Source organism: Cebus imitator, unplaced genomic scaffold (assembly GCF_001604975.1).
Source record: "Cebus imitator isolate Cc_AM_T3 unplaced genomic scaffold, Cebus_imitator-1.0 Scaffold99, whole genome shotgun sequence".
Classification (NCBI taxonomy): domain Eukaryota; kingdom Metazoa; phylum Chordata; class Mammalia; order Primates; family Cebidae; genus Cebus; species Cebus imitator.
Window position 1 is genome coordinate 5,633,625 of NW_016107414.1, and position 21,995 is coordinate 5,655,619.

At 40.5% G+C, this 21,995-nt stretch overlaps 1 protein-coding gene across 5 annotated transcripts in view; it reads right to left on the reverse strand.

Moving 5' to 3' along the window:
* Positions 1-21,773, reverse strand: part of KRCC1 (lysine rich coiled-coil 1) — a 25,256-nt gene extending 3,483 nt beyond the window's left edge. The window contains exons 1-4 of one of the 5 annotated variants that reach the window (XM_017536656.2): positions 21,529-21,773; positions 7,217-7,258; positions 5,637-5,742; positions 4,316-4,413 (exon numbers count right to left, since the gene is read on the reverse strand). Coding sequence is in view for 2 of the 5 variants with exons in the window: in XM_037741377.1 (XP_037597305.1) it covers positions 5,637-5,641 (5 nt within the window). In the remaining 3 variants the exon portion in view is untranslated. Of the gene's footprint in view, positions 1-4,315; positions 4,476-5,636; positions 5,743-6,945; positions 6,987-7,216; positions 7,259-21,528 lie in introns of all 5 variants that reach the window. The other 4 variants (XM_017536653.2, XM_037741377.1, XM_017536659.2 and 1 more) reach the window with 4 other exon arrangements.
* Between the last annotated feature and the right edge of the window lie 222 nt (positions 21,774-21,995).

Sequence of the window (21,995 nt, forward strand, 5' to 3'; positions counted from 1 at the left end):
TTTGAGGTTAAAAAGAAAATGTAAATGAAGCCTAACTTGACAAGTTAGAAAATATAGTTCTGTTCAATGTAAATAGTATAAAAATCCTGACCAATGTAACAAATACTTGCTTAAATATGGGCAAACAATTTTAACCTATACTTCAGAAAAGAATATATGCAAATGACCAATAAGCACATGGAAAAATGTTTAAAATCATTAATCAGCAAGTAAATGTGAATTAAAACCACAATGAGATATCACTATGCACTTACTAGAATGACTAAATGAAAGACTGACAATACCAGTGCTGATAAAGGATGTGGAACAGCTGGAACTTTCATACATTGCTGATAGGAATGTAAAATGGTACAACCACTTGAAAAACAGTTTGGCAGTTTCTTAAGAAGTTAAACATGAGGGGTGGGGTTAAAAAAAAAAAGAAGTTAAACAACATGTATTTACCATACGGTGCAGTTATTCTACTTCTAGGTATTTACTTAAAGGAAAAGGAGATACAGTCATGTACTGCATAACAATGTCTTGGTCAACAATGGACTGAATATATGATGGTGGTCCTATAAAATTATAGTGGAGCTGAAAAATTCATAGTATGTCATAGCACAATGCATTATTCATGTGTTTGTAGTCATGCCGGCATAAACAAATATACTATACTGCCATATAAAAGTATAGCATATACTATGTACAGTACATAAGATTTGATAATAACTGTATCACTGGCCGGGCGCGGTGGCTCAAGCCTGTAATCCCAGCACTTTGGGAGGCTGAGGCGGGTGGATCACGAGGTCAAGAGATCGACACCATCCTGGTCAACATGGTGAAACTCCGTCTCTATTAAAAATACAAAAAATTAGCTGGGCATGGTGATGCGTGCCTGTAATCCCAGCTACTCAGGAGGCTGAGGCAGGAGAATTGCCTGAACCCAGGAGGCGGAGGTTGCGATGAGCCGAGATCGCGCCATTGCACTCCAGCTTGGGTAATATGAATGAAACTCCATCTCAAAAAAAAAACAAACAACAACAACAAAAAAACAAAACTGTATTACTAGTTTATGGTTTATTTACTATATTTTTCATTTTATTTTATACTTTCTCCTTATTAAAAAAAAAACAAAGTTAACTGTAAAACAGCCTCAGGTAGGTCAGGAGGTATTCCAGAAGATGCCACCATAGGAGATGATAGCTCCATGCATGTTACTGTCCCTGAAGACCTTCCAGTGGGACAAGATGTGGAGGTGGAAGACAATGATGATCCTGACCCCTGTGTAGGCTTAGGCTAACGTGTGTGTTTGTGTCTTAGCTTTTCATACAAAAATTGAATAAGTTAAAAAAAAATAGGGCCAGGTGGGGTGGCTCTTGCCTGTAATCCTAGCACTTTGGGAGGCTGAGGCAGGCGGATCACTTGAGATCAGGAGTTTGAGACCAGCCTGGCCAACATAGTGAAACCGTGTCTCTACTAAAAACACAAAAATTAGCTGGGCATGGTGGCACATGCCTGTAATCTCAGCTGCTTGGGAGGCTGAGACAGGAGAATCGCCTGAACCTGGGAGGTAGAGGTTGCAGTGAGCCAAGATTGTGCCACTGCACCCCAGCCTGGGCAACAGAGTGAGACTCCATCTCAAAAAAATAAAAACAACAACAACAAAAAAACAAAAAAATAAAAAATAGAAAAAAACTAAGAATAAAATAGGAAAAAGGATAAAGATATAAAGAAATTAAGGTATTTTTCTTTTTTTGAGACAGTCTCCCTCTATTGCCAGGCTGGAGTGCAGTGGGATCCTGGCTCACTGCAACTTCCGTTTTCCGGTTTCAAGCAATTCTCCTGCTTCAGCCTCCCGAGTAGCTGGGACTACAGGCAGGCACCACCACGCCTGGCTAATTTTTTGTGTTTTTAGTAGGGACAGGGTTTCACCATGTTGGCCATGATGGTCTCGATCTCTTGACCTCGTGATCCACCCGCCTCGGCCTCCCAAAGTGCTGGGATCACAAGTGTGAGCCACCTCGCCCGGCCTAGAAATTAAAGAATTTTTGTGCAGCTAGACAACATGTTTTAACCTAACTGTTATTACAAAAGAGTCATAAAGTTAAAAAAAGTTTTAAAGTTTATAAAGTAAAAAAACCATAGTAAGCTGGGTTAATTTATTACTAAAACAATAAAAATATTTTAAAAATAAATTTAGTGGGCCGGGTATGGTGGCTCATGCCTGTAATCCCAATACTTTGGGAGGCTGAAGTAGGCGAATCACCTGAGGTAAGGAGTTGAGGACCAGCCTGGCCAACATGGTGAAACCCCGTCTCTAGTAATAATATAAAAATTAGCTGAGTATGGTGGTGGGTGCCTGTAATCCCAGCTACTTGGGAAGCTGAGGCAGAAGAATTGCTTGAACCTGGGGGGCAGAAGTTGCAGTGAGCTGAGATTGCACCACTGCACTGTAGCCTGGGCAACACAGAGATACTCTGTCTCAATATAAATAAATAAATTTAGTGTAGGTTAAGTGTACAGTACTTATAGTCTACAGCAGCATACAGTAGTATCTTAGGCCTTCTCATTAACTCACCACTCACTGACTCAGAGCAACTTGCAGTCCAGCAAGCTCTTCCATTAATGGTAAATGCTCCATACAGGTGTACTATTTTTTCTATCATACTATATTTTTACTGTTTCTTTCCTGTTTAGATACACAAACAGTTACTATTTGTTATAACTGCCTAGAGTATTCAGTATAGTAACATGCTGTACAGATTGTAGCCTAGGAGCAATAGGCTATACCATCTGTATCAACTTGTGTAGTAAGTTATACCATCTGGTTTGTGTAAGTACACTCTATGATGTTTGCACAATAACAAAATCACTTAATGACACATTTCTCAGAATGTAAACTAGTCATTAAGTGACACGACTGTGTGTCTATACAAAGACTTGCACATGAATGTTCATAGTAGCTTTATTTGTGATAGCCTCAGAAAGAAAAGAAACTCAAATGTCAATCAACAGGTGAATGGATTAAATCAAACAGTGGAATAACGATACAATGAAATACTATCAGTGAAAAAAAGGAATAAACCAAATCGATACACATGACATGAGTGAATCTCAAAATAATGAAAATAATTATAATTCTTTTTTACTATTCAAAATAGTGATACACTGGGCATAGTGGCTCATGTCTGTAATCCCAGCACTTTGGGAGGCTGAAGTGGCAGAACTGCTTGAGCCCAGTTCAAGATCAATCTGGCTAACACAGCAACAACCCATTTCTAAAAATAAATAAATCAATAATTAAAAAGTAACGGAAGCTTGACAAAATAGTACATACGATATGATTCCATTTACATAAAAATCTAGAAAATGGAAAGTATAATAACAGTAGTTGCCTGGGGAGAGGTGGGAAGAAAGCATTCTAAAGGGGCATTTTCTTAGGGGGGTGGTAATGGATATGTTCATTCTCTTAATTGTGGTGATCATTTCATGGCTATGAGTTCAGGAGTTTAAGACCAGCCTGGCCAACACGGTGAAACCCCATCTCCACTAAAAATACAAAAAATTAGCTGGGCATGGTGGCAAACACCTGTAGTCCCAGCTACTTGGGAGGCTGAGGCAGGAGAATCGCCTGAACCCGGGAGGCAGAGGTTGCAGTGAGCCGAGATCGAACCATTGCACTCCAGCCTGGGTGACAGAGGAAGACTCCGTCTCAACAACAACAACAAAAAGAAGTCACTTATAAGATTAAAAAGATGTTGATAATTGTTGAAACTGGATGATGAACACATGAAGGGTCATTATGCAATTTTCTCTATTTTTGAGTATATTTGAAACTTTTGGTAAAAAGATTTTACTTCACATCTACTAGGAGGGCTATAGTCAAAAAAGGATAATAGTTAAGTGTTAGCAAGAATGTGGAAAAATTGGAAGCTTCATTCATTGTTTGTGGAAATGTAAAATGGTGCACCTACTTTGGAAAATAGCTTAGCAGCAATTTCATCAATTCCACCCAGCAATTCTACCCATATATAGCCAAAAGAATGAAAACCTAAGTCCATGCAAGAATTTGCACACAAATGTTCACAGCAGCATTACTCATTACAGCTAAAAAATAGAAATAACCAACCCAATGCCCATGAACTGATAGATAAAACAAAATGTGATATATTCATATAATAAAATATTATTCAGCAGTAAAAAGGAATGAAGTGCTGACATATAGTATAACATGAATGAAGCTTGAAGACATCATACTATACGAATGAAGCCAGTTCCAAAGGACCACAGATAGCACAGAGATGAATAAAGAGGTATATGGAACCTAACTTACCCTTATCAGGCTGAGAACTTGGTGGAGAAATCTGATCATATTCACCCAGTTTTGTAGCATGAACTTTCAAATAGTGAGACTATACAGTAACTGGTGAGCTAAAAAACCATGATTCAGAAATTAAAAATCAATTTTTGTTCAATTCTCCACTCTCATTCATCTGAAACCAAACACAATCTTGTCACAAAGATTAAATAATTCAAAGTTTATAATTACATCAACATAGACCAATCTGAAAATTCCACCCCGTAATCCTGGCACTTTGGGAGGCTGAGGCAGGTGGATCACTTGAGGTCAGGAGTTCGAGCCCAGCCTGGCCAACAAGCTTAAATAATTATAAGCTTGTTTGGCTCAGAGTACACTGAAGTTTATACACTGAACTAAACTATATTATTGGTGCAGTTAATTAGAAATCAAGCGGCAGGCCAGGCACAGTGGCTCATGCCTGTAATCCAAGCACTTTGGAGGCCATGGCAGGAGGATCACCCGAGGTAGGGAGTTCAAGACCAGCCTGACCAACACGGTGAAACCCCGTCTTAAAAAAAAAGAGAGAAATCAAGCAGCAACAGGAGGCCTAAGGTAAAGACCACCGGAGAGCGCAATACCACCTGGGAACACCTCTGGGTGGTTGCAGAGCAGGTAATACTGCTTTGGTCTCACTAATGCCTTCTTAACATGGAGACTGCATGAAGGCCTCGTAAAGAGGGCCTATGCAAAGGTCTCTGAGGAGGGAGGCGACCTCTGCTTACAAGATCTGGGAGGGTCGGGCAAGGAGAAAAGCCATGCAGGGCAGAGATCACGGAACACCTCATATGGAGTGATTTTAATTGCTCTATGTTCTCAATGCTATGCATTGGGTGTGGTCAGACCCTGTGGCTCCTCATCTGACATACTTCTGATGTAGCCGCACCCTGATAACATCGGTGATAAACTCAGAGTACTAGTTTAGTATGTCTTAGAAGAGTCTCAAGTGCTCTTCACAGGCTATCTTACTTACTTCTTTATCCTCCCCTTCCATGCCCATAAGATCAATGAGATTATGCACATAATAAAAGTGTTTGGAGCCTAGAGCTGGGGCCAACATGGTTCCTATGCCTGCATTGGTCCCCTGGACCCATGCTGTAAATTTAATTGGTGTTTCTGTCTTCATTTCCTTTTCTCAATCCCTTGTCACCGCCGGGACTAAGGGCACCCACGTACGGGGTTGGGCTGGTTCCCAACATACTTTTCTTGTAGTGATTAAATAAGATGACATATATGAAGTTTACCCACTACATTTAAAAAGTGACATTTGGACATATTCCTTCTATTTTCAACCGACCTCATAATGCAAAATCCTTTGTTATCTGAACTGTAACACTACTCCACAGACATCTTTTATAAAAGGTATCTGTAAAAGTCCAGTCTTTGTTCACTCAATGTGGTATCTATCAATAAAAGAGAGGTAAGACAGAAGATTATATTAAATAGTTAAGGTAATATTTTCAATCTTCAACTACTGTATTTCATATACCGTTTCAAATCTTAATTTTCCGAGTGCTTGCAAGGATAGAGTAATAAATTTTTGTTCATTAGAATGAAAATTTTCATTTGAAAATATTTATCAAGACTCTAATATTTAATATGTTAACATATTTTTATTTAGTCTACAAAATACCATTCTGAAGAAAAAGTTACTGGGGCACCAGTACTGAAAGCTAAGAAATCCAGTCGTGGCATTTTATGTTTAACGCTAACAATTTCAAAAAATGCAGTCTATTTTAAATTAGCCAACGATTCTAGATACATTACCAGTGTCATCTAAGAATCACATGGAGGAACCACAAATCATCTAAACAGGGTCTAGCTCTGTTAACCAGGCTGAAGCGCCATCTCAGCTCACTGCAACCTCCACTCACATCCCCTCCCCCGGCCTCAAGTGATTCTCCTGCCTCAGCTTCCTGAGAAGCTGGGAATACAGGTGCATGCCACTGAGACCCACTAATTTTTGTATTTTTTGTAGAGACAGAGTTTTGCCATGTTGCCCATGCTGGTCTCAAACTCCTGAGCTCAGGTGATCCACCTGCCTTGGCCTCCCAAAGTTCTGGGATTACAGGCATGAGCCACTGAGCCCGGCCCACGAGTATCTTTACCTATGGTAGGCAACCTTCTTCCATGTTTGGTACAAATACAACCACACAAATTTTACTAAATAGGGTTTAGAAAAGTCCTTCAAAGCTACAGTCATATTCATATATTAGCTTCTACAACTTTTGCTATAAGTGTTTCTCACTTAATAAATAATCTATGAGAAAATTATTACATTTACATGGGGTCTATGTTTCAATCTAAAGTTCCTAAAAGTTAAAATTTATTTTACAGAAGTTTACCAGTTTATACATTGGGTGCCAATCATGTAACATCAAAATTGTACTTTCTACGCAGCAGTTTAAATGGATGAGTTAGAATCATATGTAATGTCATGGAGAAATGCCCATGATATATTAAGGGGAAAAACAATATGTAGAACTCTATCAATCAATTGTTCAATCATAAAATCCAATTTTAGTATAAACAACCCAACATATAAAGCCCCAACTTATATATATATATATATATATATATATATATATATATATTTATTTATTTACTGTAGGAGGAGTTAATGCATTTGGCCTCCAATCTTCCTTTCCTGGGGAAGAGGGAGAAAGAAGATGGTGACATCCAGACCTCAAGAGCCTAATGATGGCAGGTGTTGAACAATGAGAACACATGGACACAGGGAGGGGAGCATCACACACTGGGGTCTGTTGGGGGGGGAGGGGGGGGGGTGGGGAGGTTGGGGAGGGATAACATGGGGAGAAATGCCAGATATAGGTGACGGGGGGATGGAGGCAGCAAACCACATTGCCACATACGTACCTATGCAACAATCCTGAATGATCTGCACATGTACCCCAGAACCTAAAGCACAATTTAAAAAAAAAAAGAAAGAAATTTATCAAGAAATATAAATATGCTGTCACTTTTAAAGAAAAAAAAAAGAGCCTAATGATATCTGCTAGGAGGACAAGATCTTACCCCTAAAGTGCCCTTAGCAAGATGTCCCTGGCTAAAGATTACCTGTAGTAAATAAACCCAGAATCTCTGAGGCATCTCTCTCTGAAGAATGCCACATAAGCTACACAACTCTCTAGGGTATAATACAGAGATGAGCCACAGTTTAAACATTCCCACTGTGTGAGGTGATCTTGTGACTCTTACTTAGAAACCTTATCTATTTATTCTGGGCCAAAGATACTTGTCCAAAGTGGGAGTATTAGTCTGTTCTCAAACTGTTACAAAGACATACCTAAGACTCGGTAATTTATAAAGGAATAAATTGACTCACAGTTTTACATGGCTGGGGAGGCCTCAGGAAACTTACAGGTGGAAGGTGAAGGGGAAGCAAGGCACCTTCTTTTCAAGGTGGTAGAAAGGAGAAGTGCTAAGCAAAGTGGGAAGAGCCCCTTATAAAACCATCAGATCTCATGAAAACTCACTATCCTGAGAACAGCATGGGGAAAACCACCCATTACCTTCACCTGGTCTGTCCTTGATATGTGGGGATTATAGTGATTGCAATTCATGATGTAATTTGGGCGGGGACACAAAGCCTAATCATATCACATGGTCTGAGGAGCCATCTTTCATGCATTAGACACTCTGCTTCATTTGAGTCTCCTGACTGTCAAATCAGACTCATCAAGTTTACTAATTATTTCAAGGATACAGGCAGTATAATTAGTAAACTTGATGAGTCCTGACTGTCAAATCAGACTCATCAAGTTTACTAATTATTTCAAGGATACTGCCTGTATCCTTGATGAGTCTGATTTGACAGTCTGATCTTGTGTGTTAGCTCAGTATCCATAGGAAAAAAATCTGAATAGAATATGCTAAACTTAATGGAGTTTGAGAAATGGGAAATTGGGTCAGAAAATGAGTAGGGGCAAATATTTAACATATTGCTCTTTGTACATCTCTATAATTTTTGCAAAAAACATGTATGACTTTATACTTAAAAACTCCATAAACATTTAAGTTACACAGGGTATCTTCAAACTAAGCTTAATATTAATGCCAGTGTATGGATTAAAAAGATTTGCTTAAAAATATTATGTGCTCAAGATAATTATAAATCAGAAACCTTTTAGAAAGGACTTGAAGAGTATTAAAAATGCATCTCAGGCTGGGCATGATGGCTCATGCCTGTAATCCCAGTACTTTGGGAAGCAGAGGTGGGCAGATCACTTAAGCCCAGATATTTGAGACCAGCCCGGCCAACATGGTGAAACCCCATCTCTACTAAAAATACAAAAAATTAGCCAAGTGTGTTGGCACATGCCTGTAATCCCAGCTACTCGGGAAGCTGAAGTATGAGAATCTCCTTTTTTTTTTTTTTTTTTGAGATGGAGTTTCGCTCGTTACCCAGGCTGGAGTGCAATGGCACGATCTCGGCTCACCGCAACTTCCGCCTCCCGGGTTCAGGCAATTCTCCTGCCTCAGCCTCCTGAGTCGCTGGGATTACAGGCATGTACCACCATGCCCAGCTAATTTTTTGTATTTTTAGTAAAGACGGGGTTTCACCATGTTGACCAGGATGGTCTCGATCTCCTGACCTCGTGATCCACCCGCCTCGGCCTCCCACAGTGCTGGGATTACAGGCTTGAGCCACCGTGCCCAGCCACGAGAATCTTTTGAATATGGGAGGTGGAAGTTACACTGAGCCAAGATGGAACACTGTATTCCAGCCTGGGCAACAGAGTGAGACTGTCTCAAAAAAAAAAAAAAAAAAAAAAAAAAAAAAAAAAAAAAAAAAAAAAAATCTCTATTATGTATATCTCAATTATTTCTGAGTTGTTTTAAAATATAGGACTTAATTACATTTGACTCTAAGGTCAGCAAGGTAAAAAGGTTAATACAAAGGTTTTCAGAACTTCTCTTGATTCAGAGTTAATGAACGAAAACTGACGTGGTGATGTGATGGTGACTTTTTTATTAAAAACCTTGGTTTGGTGTGGTGCTTCGTGCCTGTAGTACCAACACTTTGGGAGGCTGAATTGGGACGATCGCTTGAGGCCAGGAGTTTGACACCAGCCTGGGCAACACAGTGAGACCTCCGTCTCTACAAAAATAAATCTTTAATAAGAACAGGTAAATACTACTTTTCGGTGACATCCAAATCAATATACATGGAAAGTTTACTGACGACTAATTATTTAAGCTCAAGACATCTTAAAATAGAACAATGATTTCCTTCCTGGTTTAACCCTTAATATCAACCAGGCTTCCCATTTCTAAAAGGCAATGTTGGAAGCTGACATAAGAAACTTGGGGTTACCTTTAACTCCTTTGCCAGCTAAGCTCTTATTTTTTACCTCTGTTAAACAGCAAAATATTATCAAGCTCAAAATCTCAGCCATTTTTCTCCTGAGTCATGTCTGTTCTAGCTTTATAATAATTTCAAGGCTACTCTTTCATTTTTCAACTTCTATAACATTATTTAGTTCAAGTTATCCTTGCTTTTGGACTTTATTAAATTTTATCACTACTTATTGAGTTTGTCTTCGAGGTACTCTGTGGTGAGTACTGCGGGAAAGGATAGAAAAAAAGAGATGAGCCGGGCACGGCGGCTCACGCCTGTAATCCCAGCACTTTGGGAGGCTGAGGCGGGTGGATCACGAGGTCAAGAGATCGAGACCATCCTGGTCAATATGGTGAAACCCCGTCTCTACTAAAAATACAAAAAATTAGCTGGGCATGGTGGCATGTGCCTGTAATCCCAGCTGCTCAGGAGGCTGAGGCAGGAGAATTGCCTGAACCCAGGAGGCGGAGGTTGCGGTGAGCCGAGATCGTGCCATTGCACTTCAGCCTGGGTAACAAGAGCGAAATTCTGTCTCAAAAAAAAAAAAAGAAAAAAAGAGATGAACTTTATCAAATGCCCACTGTACACCAAACAATACGTTATTATTTGTTTTTTTTACTTCTGCAAGTATTTCTCATCAAGATTAGGATACTGGAATTTAAGGAAATTAAAATATGTTGCCACATGTGCTATTTAGTAAAGCCAGCTATTATTAAACTTTGGTTTATCTCAACCCTTTCCCTTATGTACACTTAGCTGTCCACACATTGGGAATAAGTGAATAAGACAATTGTTAATCTCGAGGACTTCACAATTTTGTAAAAAATGAGATGCAAAAAAACTATGATGCAAAACAAAAATCTGTAAAGAGCTGTAAGACCTAAGAAGATGTGTGTTCTTGCTGAGGGGTTTGTGGCGAAGAATGGATTTTGAATGGGGCCTTAAAGAGATGGGTAAAATTTAGAGAAAAAAAATGAGTGAAGAAAGGTATTCTGGAGGAGAGGGCATTAGAAAAGGCATTTCTGCTTTGGATAAAACAAAATATGCATAAAAGTAGTGAAAGACAGTGCTAACGGTGGAATGATGCTAAATCATAATAGGACTTATTGGGACATTTGGATTTAATTCTGCAGTCAATAAGGGAAGGAAAAGAAACTCAAAATGGGGATATTGTTAGGAAGCTGTTACAGGCAAGCGCGATTATTGGGCTGCACCAAGAGTGGCAGAGCTAACAAAAAGAAAGGGGAAAATATGAGATATTCTAAAGGTGGAATCAAATTTGTGATAGCTGGGAAAAGAGCAGATAGAAGGAAGGGTGGGGGCAGAGACAATTCTAAGGCTTTGATCCTGGGTAAAGTTATCTTTAACAGAGAGATTAAGGAAGAGGAAGAGTTGTTACTGTTGTTGTTATCCCCCAGAAGGAGGGAAGTAGGGAGTGGAATGAATAAGCATTAAGCATTCAAAAAGACAAATGAATTTGATTTTGGAACAAACCTGGATTCTATCAAATTTATAGTTTCACATCTCTCCTTTCCTGTTCCATTCTTCTATGTGTTTAATTCCTCTATGTGAAGCTGGGTTTAAACAACTTGTAGATGTTTTATGTACCTTGAAATTCCTTACAAATTAAAACAATTGGGCCCCTGAACTAATTGAACATGTATCAAACTTCAGTACACATGACGGTTAACAGGAACTACTAGATGAAAGAAAGCTTGGTAGTGAACTCTAGGTGTTTGTAGAAATATTTCCTCAGAAAATTTTGACATCACCTCTCTTTTACTTGCAGTGATTACTGTGTATTCACTAATACAAAGGTTGCAGCATTATACATTTTGAAGAACATAGACTGTGATTGTTGTGGAGTACAGTGAAATTCTCTCTTCCTCTGACCTGGACATTATTTTCATCCTTACCATTTTATTTTAGCACTAGTTATTTTTTATTTTATTTATTTATTTATTTTTTTGAGACGGAGTTTCGCTCATGTTACCCAGGTTGGAGTGCAATGGCACGATCTCGGCTCACTGCAACCTCCGCCTCCTGGGTTCAGGCAATTCTCCTGCCTCAGCCTCCTGAGTAGCTGGGATTACAGGCACGCGCCACCATGCCCAGCTAATTTTTTGTAGTTTTTCAGTAGAGACGGGGTTTCACCATGTTGACCAGGATGGTCTCGATCTCTTGACCTCATGATCCACCCACCTCGGCCTCCCAAAGTGCTGGGATTACAGGCGTGAGCCACCGCGCCCGGCCCAATAGTCATCATATTACTGCTTTCTAATGACCTTTACAATTGTTAAAATCCTAGATCGTCTCTCCCCCCAATATTGGCTATCTTCTCTCATGGGATATGGATGTTGACTGACTTGTTATGGGTTTAGGCTACTATTCCTAAATGAAGTTTCTTTCTTTCTTCTTTCTTTCTCTCCCCATCCCTGTCCCACCTCTCTCTTTCTTTAAGGAGACACAGTCCCCCGAGGCTGGAGTATGGAGGTGTGATCACAGCTCACTCCAGGCTTGAACTCCCTGGCTCAAGTGATCCTCTCACCTCAGCCACTAGAATAGCTAGGACTACAGGCATGTGCTAGCACACCCAGCTAATTTTAAGTAATATTTTGTAGAAACGGGGATCTCGTTTTATTGCCCAGGCTGGTCTTGATCTCCTAGCCTCAAGTGATCTTCCTCCCTTGGTCTCCCAAAGTGCTAAGATTACAGGTGTGAGCCACCATGCCTGGGTAGTATAATAGGCTTTTAAATATTTATTAAATATCTTTAATCTTTGAGGAAAAAAGTTTTATGAGCAAAATTGGGATATTAATTTGGTTATATTTTAGGTGTCAGTAGCTTATTTCTCCTTCCCATCTAATAAATACACCAAACTAATAACATGGTTCTATACTTTTCAATCTAACTCACTAAGATACATTGAGACATTTGGTATCTCTCCATTATTTTCACCTTGTTTCTCTCAGCAATGTTATTTCATTTTCAGTGTATTTTATTATTTATTATTTTTTTGAGATGGAGTTTCACTCTTTTTGCCCAGGCTGGGGTGCAGTGGCGTAATCTCGGCTCACTGTAACCTCCACCTCCTGGGTTCAAGTGATTCTCCTGCTATAGCCTCCCGAGTAGCTGGAATTACACGCATGCACTACCTCGCCTGACTAATTTTGTATTTTTAGTAGAGACGGGCTTCACTGTGTTGGTCATGCTGGTCTCGAACTCCTGATCTCAAGGGAACTACCTGCCTCGGCCTTCCAAAGTGCTGGGATTACAGGTGTCAGCCACCGCACCCAACCTCAGTGTATTTTATTAAAGTTATCCAAAACTATCTTATTTTTTATGTGAAGGCCTATGAATGCAGTTTTGTTTTTTGATATAACAGTAAATAGTATTATTATTATTTTTTGAGACAGAGTCTCGCTCAGCCACCCAGGCTGGGTAGTGGCACCATCTCAGCTCACTGCAATCACTGTCTCCCGGGTTCAAGCAATTCTCCCATCTCAGCCTCCTGAGTACTTGGGATTACAGGCACTCACCATCATGCCTGGCTAATTTTTGTATTTTAGTAGAAGCAGAGTTTCACCATGTTGGCCAGGGTGGTCTTGAACTTCTGACCTCAGGTGAACTGCCTGCCTTGGCCTCCCAATGTGCTAGAATTACAGGTGTGAGCCACTATGCCCAGCCTTATTTTTTTTTTTTAATCTCAATTTCTAACAGCTTTTTGTTAGCATTTAGAAATACTATTGATTTTATACATGGAACTTGTATTTTACTCCCCTGCTTAACTCACTTAACTACTCTAGTTGCCTTTTCCTTAATTCTGTAGGGCTTTCTACATAGATGATCATATAATCTGCAAATAAAGACAGTATTATTTCTTTCCAATCTGTAAACCTTTCTTCTTGCCTGAATGTACTGGCTAGATGCTCTAGTACAATACTGAAGAAGTGATGAGAATGGATATCCTTGTTTTATTCCTGCTCTTAAGGAGTTCTGTAATCTAATAATATCCTAATCTTAGGAAAGACAAGGCAGAGCACAACGCTAAGTTTTGGGGGACTAGGCAACTGATTCTGTTGTCTTTGCCAAAACATGCCATTCGATTCCTTTTTTCTCCAGAGGTCAAATCCTATTTAAAGTGTTTTCAGAGAATTTAATTGGGGTAATAATGCAACCCAATACCAGTCAACATCATGAATATTCTTTGCTATAATGCTAGCTGTTAACCTTGCTTTTTCAGGAAATGAGATTAATACCTGACCTGCAGTTTGCCATGTTCTAGCTACTTCACATTAATTACAAAAATAACTGTTTATTATGGCATATTCTCAATGACAAAATACAAATGAAGTAACAAAATCATTAATTGGGAGTATGTTTAGTATCAAATTTATATTTTTATTTAAAGTAAGTCTTTGAGTGACAATAATCATAAGTACTCTATGGCTAGCTAGCTCAGGAATCATGCTTGTGAAGTTAGTTTTATTTGGATCCAAAGCAGATATCCTACATCAAAGGCCTTCAATTGTGCACCATTCCTTCTAATGGGTTAGGTAATGTGAATGGGTTTGTAAGAAGGGGAAGTGTTAACAATGCTCGTGTCCTTGGGAAGCTGAAGTAGGTGGACTGTTTGAGTTCAGAGTTCCAGACCAGCATAGGGAACACGGCGAAACCCTGTCTCTACTAAAAATAAATTTAAAAAAAACAAAAAAACAAAAGAAACCTAGCTGGGCATGGTGGCATGCGCCTGTATCCCACCTCCTTGGGAGGCTGAGGTAGGAGAATCACCTGAGTCTGGGGAAGTCAAGGCTGCAGTGAGCTAAAATTGTGGCTCTGCACTCCAGCCTGGGCTGTCAGAGTGGGAACCTGTCTCAAAGAAAAAACAAAAACAAACAAAAAATGAGATCAATGCTTATGTCCTAACATATATGTAGAGAATATAGTAGGAACAATTCTTGGTCATTTTAACATGCTTAGTCAATATTTTCACTTATTGACACCTAACAAAGGCAACAAATCTGAAACTTACAAATAATCTTTAATGTTTCTCCAGACTCCTCTCTAATCATTCTTCCCCGCTGCCAACATCAGATTTACAGTAACATAATGTGCTGTGGTGTGCTTGCAGCAAACATGTCATGTGCAGAGCACACATTTATGCAAAACAATGAACTACTCCTGATATCTTAGGAGTCTAATCCATATTTAAAACTGCATTTTCTCCAATTACTTTTTCTCCCTAATTTTATTAATAAATACTACCACTGACCCTTTTATTTATTATTATTTTTTTGAGACAGAGTGTCACTCTTGTTGTCCAGGCTGGAGTGCAATGGTGAGATCTCAGCTCACTGCATCCTCTGTCTCCTGGGTTCAACCACTTCTCCTGCCTCAGCCTTCCGAGTACCTGGGATTACAGGCACCAGACTCAGCTAATTTTTTTTTTTTTTTGTATTTTTGGTAAAGATGGGGTTTCACCGTGTTGGCCAGACAGGTCTTGACCTCAAGGGATCCACTCACCTTGCCTCCCAGAGTGCTGGTATTATAGACGTGAGCCACTGTGTCCGACCACTACTGAGCCCTTTAAAAGGGCTGACCTAATTCATCTGTATACCCTTAGTACCAAGTATAGTATCTGGCACATAACAGGAGCTCAAAAATGTTTTCTGAACAAACTTAAATTATTAGCTAGATTTTCTTACGTTGTTTGACTTGAGTCTCTGCTTAATATCATGGAAACACAGGAAAATATTTTTAGGCAACTGCTGTGTAAATAAGTTAATTACTCAATAAGTAGCCAGAAATGTCCTTTACTCCAAAACTGAGTCAATTTTTTTTTTTCTTAAAAGCAGATAGATTACTTGGTATATTCTCTGGAGCTTTTGTAAAAAAAGAAAAAGAAAAAAAGAAAAGCAGGTAGAGCTGGGCACGATGGCTCAAACTTGTAATCCCAGCACTTTGGGAGACTGAGATGGGTAGATCATTTGAGGTCAGGAGTCCAAGATCAGCCCGGCCAACATGGTGAAAAACCCCGTCTCTACTAAAAACACAAAAATCAGCCAGGCCTGGTGGTACATGCCTGTAATTCCAGCTACCCGGGAGGCTGAGGTAAGAGAATCACTGAACCAGAGAGGCAGAGGTTGCAGTGAGCTGAGATTGTACCACTGCACTCCAGCCTGAACAACAGAGACTCCATCTCAAAAAACAAATAAAAACAGGTAGATAACCAAGAATTTTTGTTTGTTGCAGTTTTGTTTTTACTATGATTACTCAGGAATATCATTATTTAGTGAAACTTGTTTTAACTGTCAAAAATATTTGAGAAACTTCACTGAATAAATTACAAAGTGTCCTGGAAAACCTTGACACCACAATTATAAATTCTAAGTATGCATATTTCTTTTCATTTAACTATGGAAACATGGTGCTTCTTTGGGTTTTTGTGATTAATTTTTCCATTTCCTATTTGTAACCTTATACCTTCTATATCTTCTTTATCTGCCAACTTATTTTTATTTTTGAGACAGGGTCTTGCTCTGTTGCCTGGTGTGGTGTGATCACAACTCACTGTAACCTCAACCTCCTGAGCTCAAGCAGTCCTCCTACCACAGGCTCCCAAGTAGCTGGTACTACAAGCATGCGCTGCTATGCCTGGCTAATTAAAACAATTTTTTTGTAGACAGGGCCTATTTTGCCCAAACTGGTTTCAAACTCCTGGGCTCAAGCAATCCTCTGGCCTTGACCTCTCGAAGTGATAGGATGACAGGCATGAACCACCATGCCCAACCTTTGCCAATTTTTAATCTTGACTGACATTTGCTCATTATCAAGATCAATACAGAGGAGTTCCTCAGAAGGGTGCTATAGGTATAGGTGAAAATGGATTAGCAGATGCTCTTCAAATCAGTTTTAATGGTCCTATCAGAATTTTGAAAGTGAGGGTAGAATTTTAATAGCTGGAAACATGATAATTCTTTGATACCTTTGGAGAAATCTGCTAACAAAGTCTTAAAAAAAATTCTAGCTAAGTGCCAAGCAAACTTTTTTCCATCCTGGCAATTATTTAAAACTTTTATAAATACCTAAAATAAAAATATATTGAGTTCTAGTAGTGTTTCAGATAGTGTGACATATCAAATATTTGCCAATTGTAAAGCGGCAGTAACTGAAACTTTAATGAAGGCTATTTACTAGAAGTGACAATAGGTAATTTTTTAGGTAACAATTATATTCTGTTTTTCAAATTCTAGTGAATAGTCTCAACCTTAGCTCAACAGATATTACTCTGAATGTTGCCTGAGATTACTCTTTGAATGTCAGCCATTAAAGGCCAAAGTTTCATATACTTTATGAATTACTATTTTAGTACCCAGCCACGTCAAGCCATGGAAAGAATACCAACGCAGATGTGTTAAATCAGTTCATAATTTTAAAGCTGTAAAAGACCCGAGTTTGGTTAGTGCAGGGTTCTTCAAACATGACATTACTGGCATTGAGTAGGATAATCCATTGTTGTGTGAGTGTGGGAACGGTCTTGTGCATTTTAGGATGTTTGTGGCCTATACCAAGTAGATGCTGGTAGTACCTGCACTTGCTCACCATGTTCCTTGTGGGTTTAGATGATAATCCCAAATGTTGAAATCCCAAAAGACTAAAATCCCAATTGCAGGATAGCTGCATCACGTCAGGCCAGCTTTCATGGACTATCTCTGTGCAACTGCCCATAATCTATTCCTGTAATATATTTTCTCATTTGCAAATTTTTTTTCACTATTTTAAATTGTCAGATTTAAGAAAAAATAATTCACCATGCTATGTATTTCACCTTTGCATCATTTCCAATACTAGAAGTGTAAACTGCAGACTTTTTTTTTTTTTTTTGAGACGGAGTTTCACTCATGTTACCCAGGCTGGAGTGCAATGGCGCGGTCTCGGCTCACCGCAACCTCCGCCTCCTGGGTTCAGGCAATTCTCCTGCCTCAGCCTCCTGAGTAGCTGGGATTACAGGCACGCACCACCATGCCCAGCTAATTTTTTGTATTTTTAGTAGAGACGGGGTTTCACCATGTTGACCAGGATGGCCTCGATCTCTTGACCTCGTGATCCACCCGCCTCGGCCTCCCAAAGTGCTGGGATTACAGGCGTGAGCCACCGCGCCCGGCAAACTGCAGACTTTTAGCATTCTAGTTTTTCTTATGCATTTTTTGTAAATTTGACTTCATGAAAGTACATTATCAGAACACTGACTTTGTAAGCACTGTGCATGTACCTAAAAACGCTGACTTCCTCAATAAATGAAGAGATGAGAGATGTCTTTTGCCTATCTGCATTTTTGAAAGTAAAAATTTCTTGAAGTTTTAGCTCTTTGGGCAACTGCGTAAGTGAATACTGACCCTTTGTAGTTTTTGATCTATCTCATCAAAAGACTTAGGTTGTTTGTCACAGTATTTCAGATGGCCAGTTATAAGGCTGGGTGCACACAACTACCAACCATAGTGATATGCTTTTATACATTTCCCTTTTTGACCTACTTCTTTATAAACACAGCTCATCTGCTCATAACTGTTATATGCATGTGACTGTCAGTATACTTGAATGTTTATTTGCAAAAATGTTACTATTGCCTTTTATTCTGTAAAATGACCTACGAAGTGTTGTCACATTTGTTTCTTAAATTCCCCTTTAAAAATGTAAATAAACATATATATATATATATATATATATATATATATATATATATATAAAGATGGGGTTTCACCAAGATGGCCAGGCTGGTCTTGAACTCCTGACCTCAGGTGATCCACCCACCTCAGCCTCCCAAAGTGCTAGGATTACAGGTGTGAGCCGCCGTGCCAGGCACATATTTTAAATTAAAAAAAAAAAACAAAAAAACAACAAAAAAAAACTTTCCCCATATCTATTATTTTCAAGATTTTGGTCTTCTGTGATTGTGATTTTGGGGATTTTAGACTTTAGGAATTTCAACAAAAAATTCGGGATTGCGTCTTTCAGAATTATGATTGGCTCTTGTCCCTCTCTGCTCAGTGATGACAACCTAAAATATCTCCACATTGTCAGAGGTCTTCTGGGGAGTACGATCATCCCTAATTGAGAGTCACTGGGCTAGTCCAATTCCTCCACCCACAGATGACAAAACTCAAAACCAGAAAGTCTGAGACTTACTCAGGGTCATTTAGCTATAGGAGAAACTAGCACTAGAACCTATAACTAGTCAGACTCCTATTCCAATATTCTCATTTTACCACCTTGAAGTGGAATAGAAAGGTTACTGCTAGTATTGTGTGAACTGACATCTTTTAAAGTCTCTGGCACACATTTGAAGTCACTGCAAAATCAAAAACAAAAACAAATGCTGAATCTGGCAAAAAGCTTTTTCCATGAGAAGCTATTTCCAAATCTTACTGTGGTCTGGTCAGGGAAGCCAAATTGAACTGTAGTCCTTAAACTGCGCAGGCTTATTTATCAGTGAGGCAGGAAACTTGTTGTAAAAGCAAAATATAATCCAGGAGATTTTACCTTTTAAAATCTCAAAAAAATGATACTATATCCAAGCTGACTGAAGACACTAAATCTAGTCTTCCAAAATAGCCTTCATAAGAGAACTTAATAGAACATCATTTGGTTGCAATGACTAATTTCCATTTTTAGTGAATAGAAAAAGTGCTTACGAAAATGTTTTAAGAAATTTGCAGGCTGGCCGCGGTGGCTCATGCCTGTAATCCCAGCACTTTGGGAGGCCAAGGTGGGTGGATCACCTGAGGTCAGGAGTTCAAGACCAGCCTGGCCATCATGGTGAAACCCCATCTTAAAAAAAAAAAAAAAAGAAAAAGAAAAAAGAAATTTGCAGTATTTTACTCCTCTGCCAGTTCTCCAAAGTCAATTGACACAAAGCTAACTGTGTAAAATATTATGGGATAACACACAAAATGTAACATCATGAAAAAGGATAAAGAAGTTAATATTTTTATGGGGTTATTATAGTGATGGGTTTCTCTTCTGGGAAAAGGAATCAAAATTATTCTACAATATTCTGGCTCGCATCATCTTTCACTCTGAAGACAAAAAGCAACATAAGGCATAGGAAAGACTAAAAATTTTGATATTGAACATGGCTGAATGTTTTACTTAGGTCTTCTGCAGCGGAATCAAGCACTATCAACTAAAATCATTCCCAAAATTGCTTTAAGCCTTATCTCAAGCAGGCTCTTTGTAGACATATAGAACTATTACAGCAAGAACTCAACCATCTTAGATTAAGATGATTAATAGCCTTTTCTGTTAGGGAAAATGTGCTGGAAAACTACAAAACTCTCCACACCCCTGGAGAACTGTCTAAAATTTAACATGGCGTCTAGAAGGCTAAGGCCACATCCAACACTCTTTTGAGTTCCTGTTGGAAAAGCCAGGCTGTCAAAAAAATTTTACTGTTTGTTCTAGCCAACACCTAGTAACAGCTCCCTGACTTCCCTTTTAAAAAGCATTTACTAAAAAGGGCTCACAACCACGAATCCTCCTCTGCTCCTTTGAGATGTTTGTACCTCTTATAACTCAGGAGTGTCCTCAAGGACCTGGAAGCCATTGCTCTGAAATGTAACCAGGAAGGATGGGGCCTGACTCCCAGTCTCTGCGGGAGGACAGTATTTTACCTTAGATAATTTCCAGATTGCAGACACAGCTGGCCTACTTGCAATTATATACTGACCAGCCCTTTGTAATTTTTCATCTCCCTGACTCTACTTGAGCCCTCTCTTCCCCCTCCCTACTCTCTCTTTCTCCCTTTAAAACTCGGAGTCACCTCTGTGAAAATCGGAATGGACCTCAGTATTTCCCCCACCCACACTGTCAGTAGTTTCGAAATAAAATCTTTTTTCAATGCTTTAATGTCCAGCTTTGTATATCTCTAACATTGGTAGGTACATATTAAAACTCAGCTGGGCGCGGTGGCTCTCGCCTGTAGTCCCAGTTACTCCGGAGGTTGAGGCAGAAGGATCGCTGAAACCCAGGAGTTGGAGGCTGCAGTGAGCTATGATCGCGCCACTGCACTTCAGCCTGGGCACAGCGAGATCCGTCTCGAAATTGGAGGATTAAACACACACACACTCACACACAGCGAGACCCCTGTCTCTAAATTAGAGGAACACACACACACACATCGAGATCCCCGTCTCTAAATTAGAGGAACACACACACACACACCCTGACCACTATCAAGATGGGCCTCTAAACCTTAGAAGCTTGTCTTACAGGGTCATATCCTCAAAAGCCTAGGAAACTATCCAAAGTGATCCCCTCAAACCTCATCCCCTCTTCTCTTCCCCGAAGGGCCCCGCAACTTCCTGCTCTCTCCGGGGCCGAAATCCACCTCTCCCTGTGTCCTACGTCGAAGTCTCTACTTTCCAGGATGTTGAACGTCAACAAACGGAGGCTTACTCTCTTCCACGTCTTGGGCTTTTTTCTCCTTATCCCTCTCCCCTCAATTTTCGAGTTTCCTCATCAACCCCCCTTTCCTTTCTCTGACGCTCCGGGTCTAGATTTCAGCCTAGACTCCCCTAGTTTCCCACTCCAACCTCGCCTTCCTCCGCGAGCCGAGCGCCCCTTCCCTCTGCACTCCACTCGGAAGCCCTGGCGCCCCTTTCCGGGTGCGGCGGCCGGTGAGGGGTGCGCGGGACTCCGGCCACGCCCTGGTCGGCCATTTTGCACACCCGGGGTGCACCCGACAGGCTGGGCGCGCGGGCCTGTCCTGTAGCGCAAGAGTTGAGGGGCTGAAGACCGGGCCGCCCCCGCCGCCGGGGCGGGAACTCACCTTCTCTGAGGCAGGGGCGGGCGTCTACAACTATTGTCCCCCGCCCCGCCAACGCCGCCGGCCAGGGGATAAGCCGCGGTGGAGGTGGCGGAGAGGCAGGAACAACCGCTGCCGCCGCCGCCGCCTCCGCCGCAGAGCAGGCGGGATGGGAGAAGGAGGCGGAGACCTGGCTTCCTGAGGGGAAGTCGCGGCCACTACCGGCGGATGACTGGACAGCGCATTCGCCATGGCGGCGAGGCGCGCTATTGCGCTTGCGCGGCCAGCCCAGCGCCCAGCGCCCAGGAAGCCCCTTGAGCACCGCCTTGCTGCTTGCTCCGCCCCCTTGCCTGGCAGTTCCTGGCACGGCGCAATCGTCTCGCTGGCGCGACTGGTTTTGGTCCTATCCCTCTGCCCTCCTTTTGAGGGGAAGGAAAAGTTCGTAGGGGCGCTCACCTTGGGAGAATGAATATAAAGACAACTGATTAAAA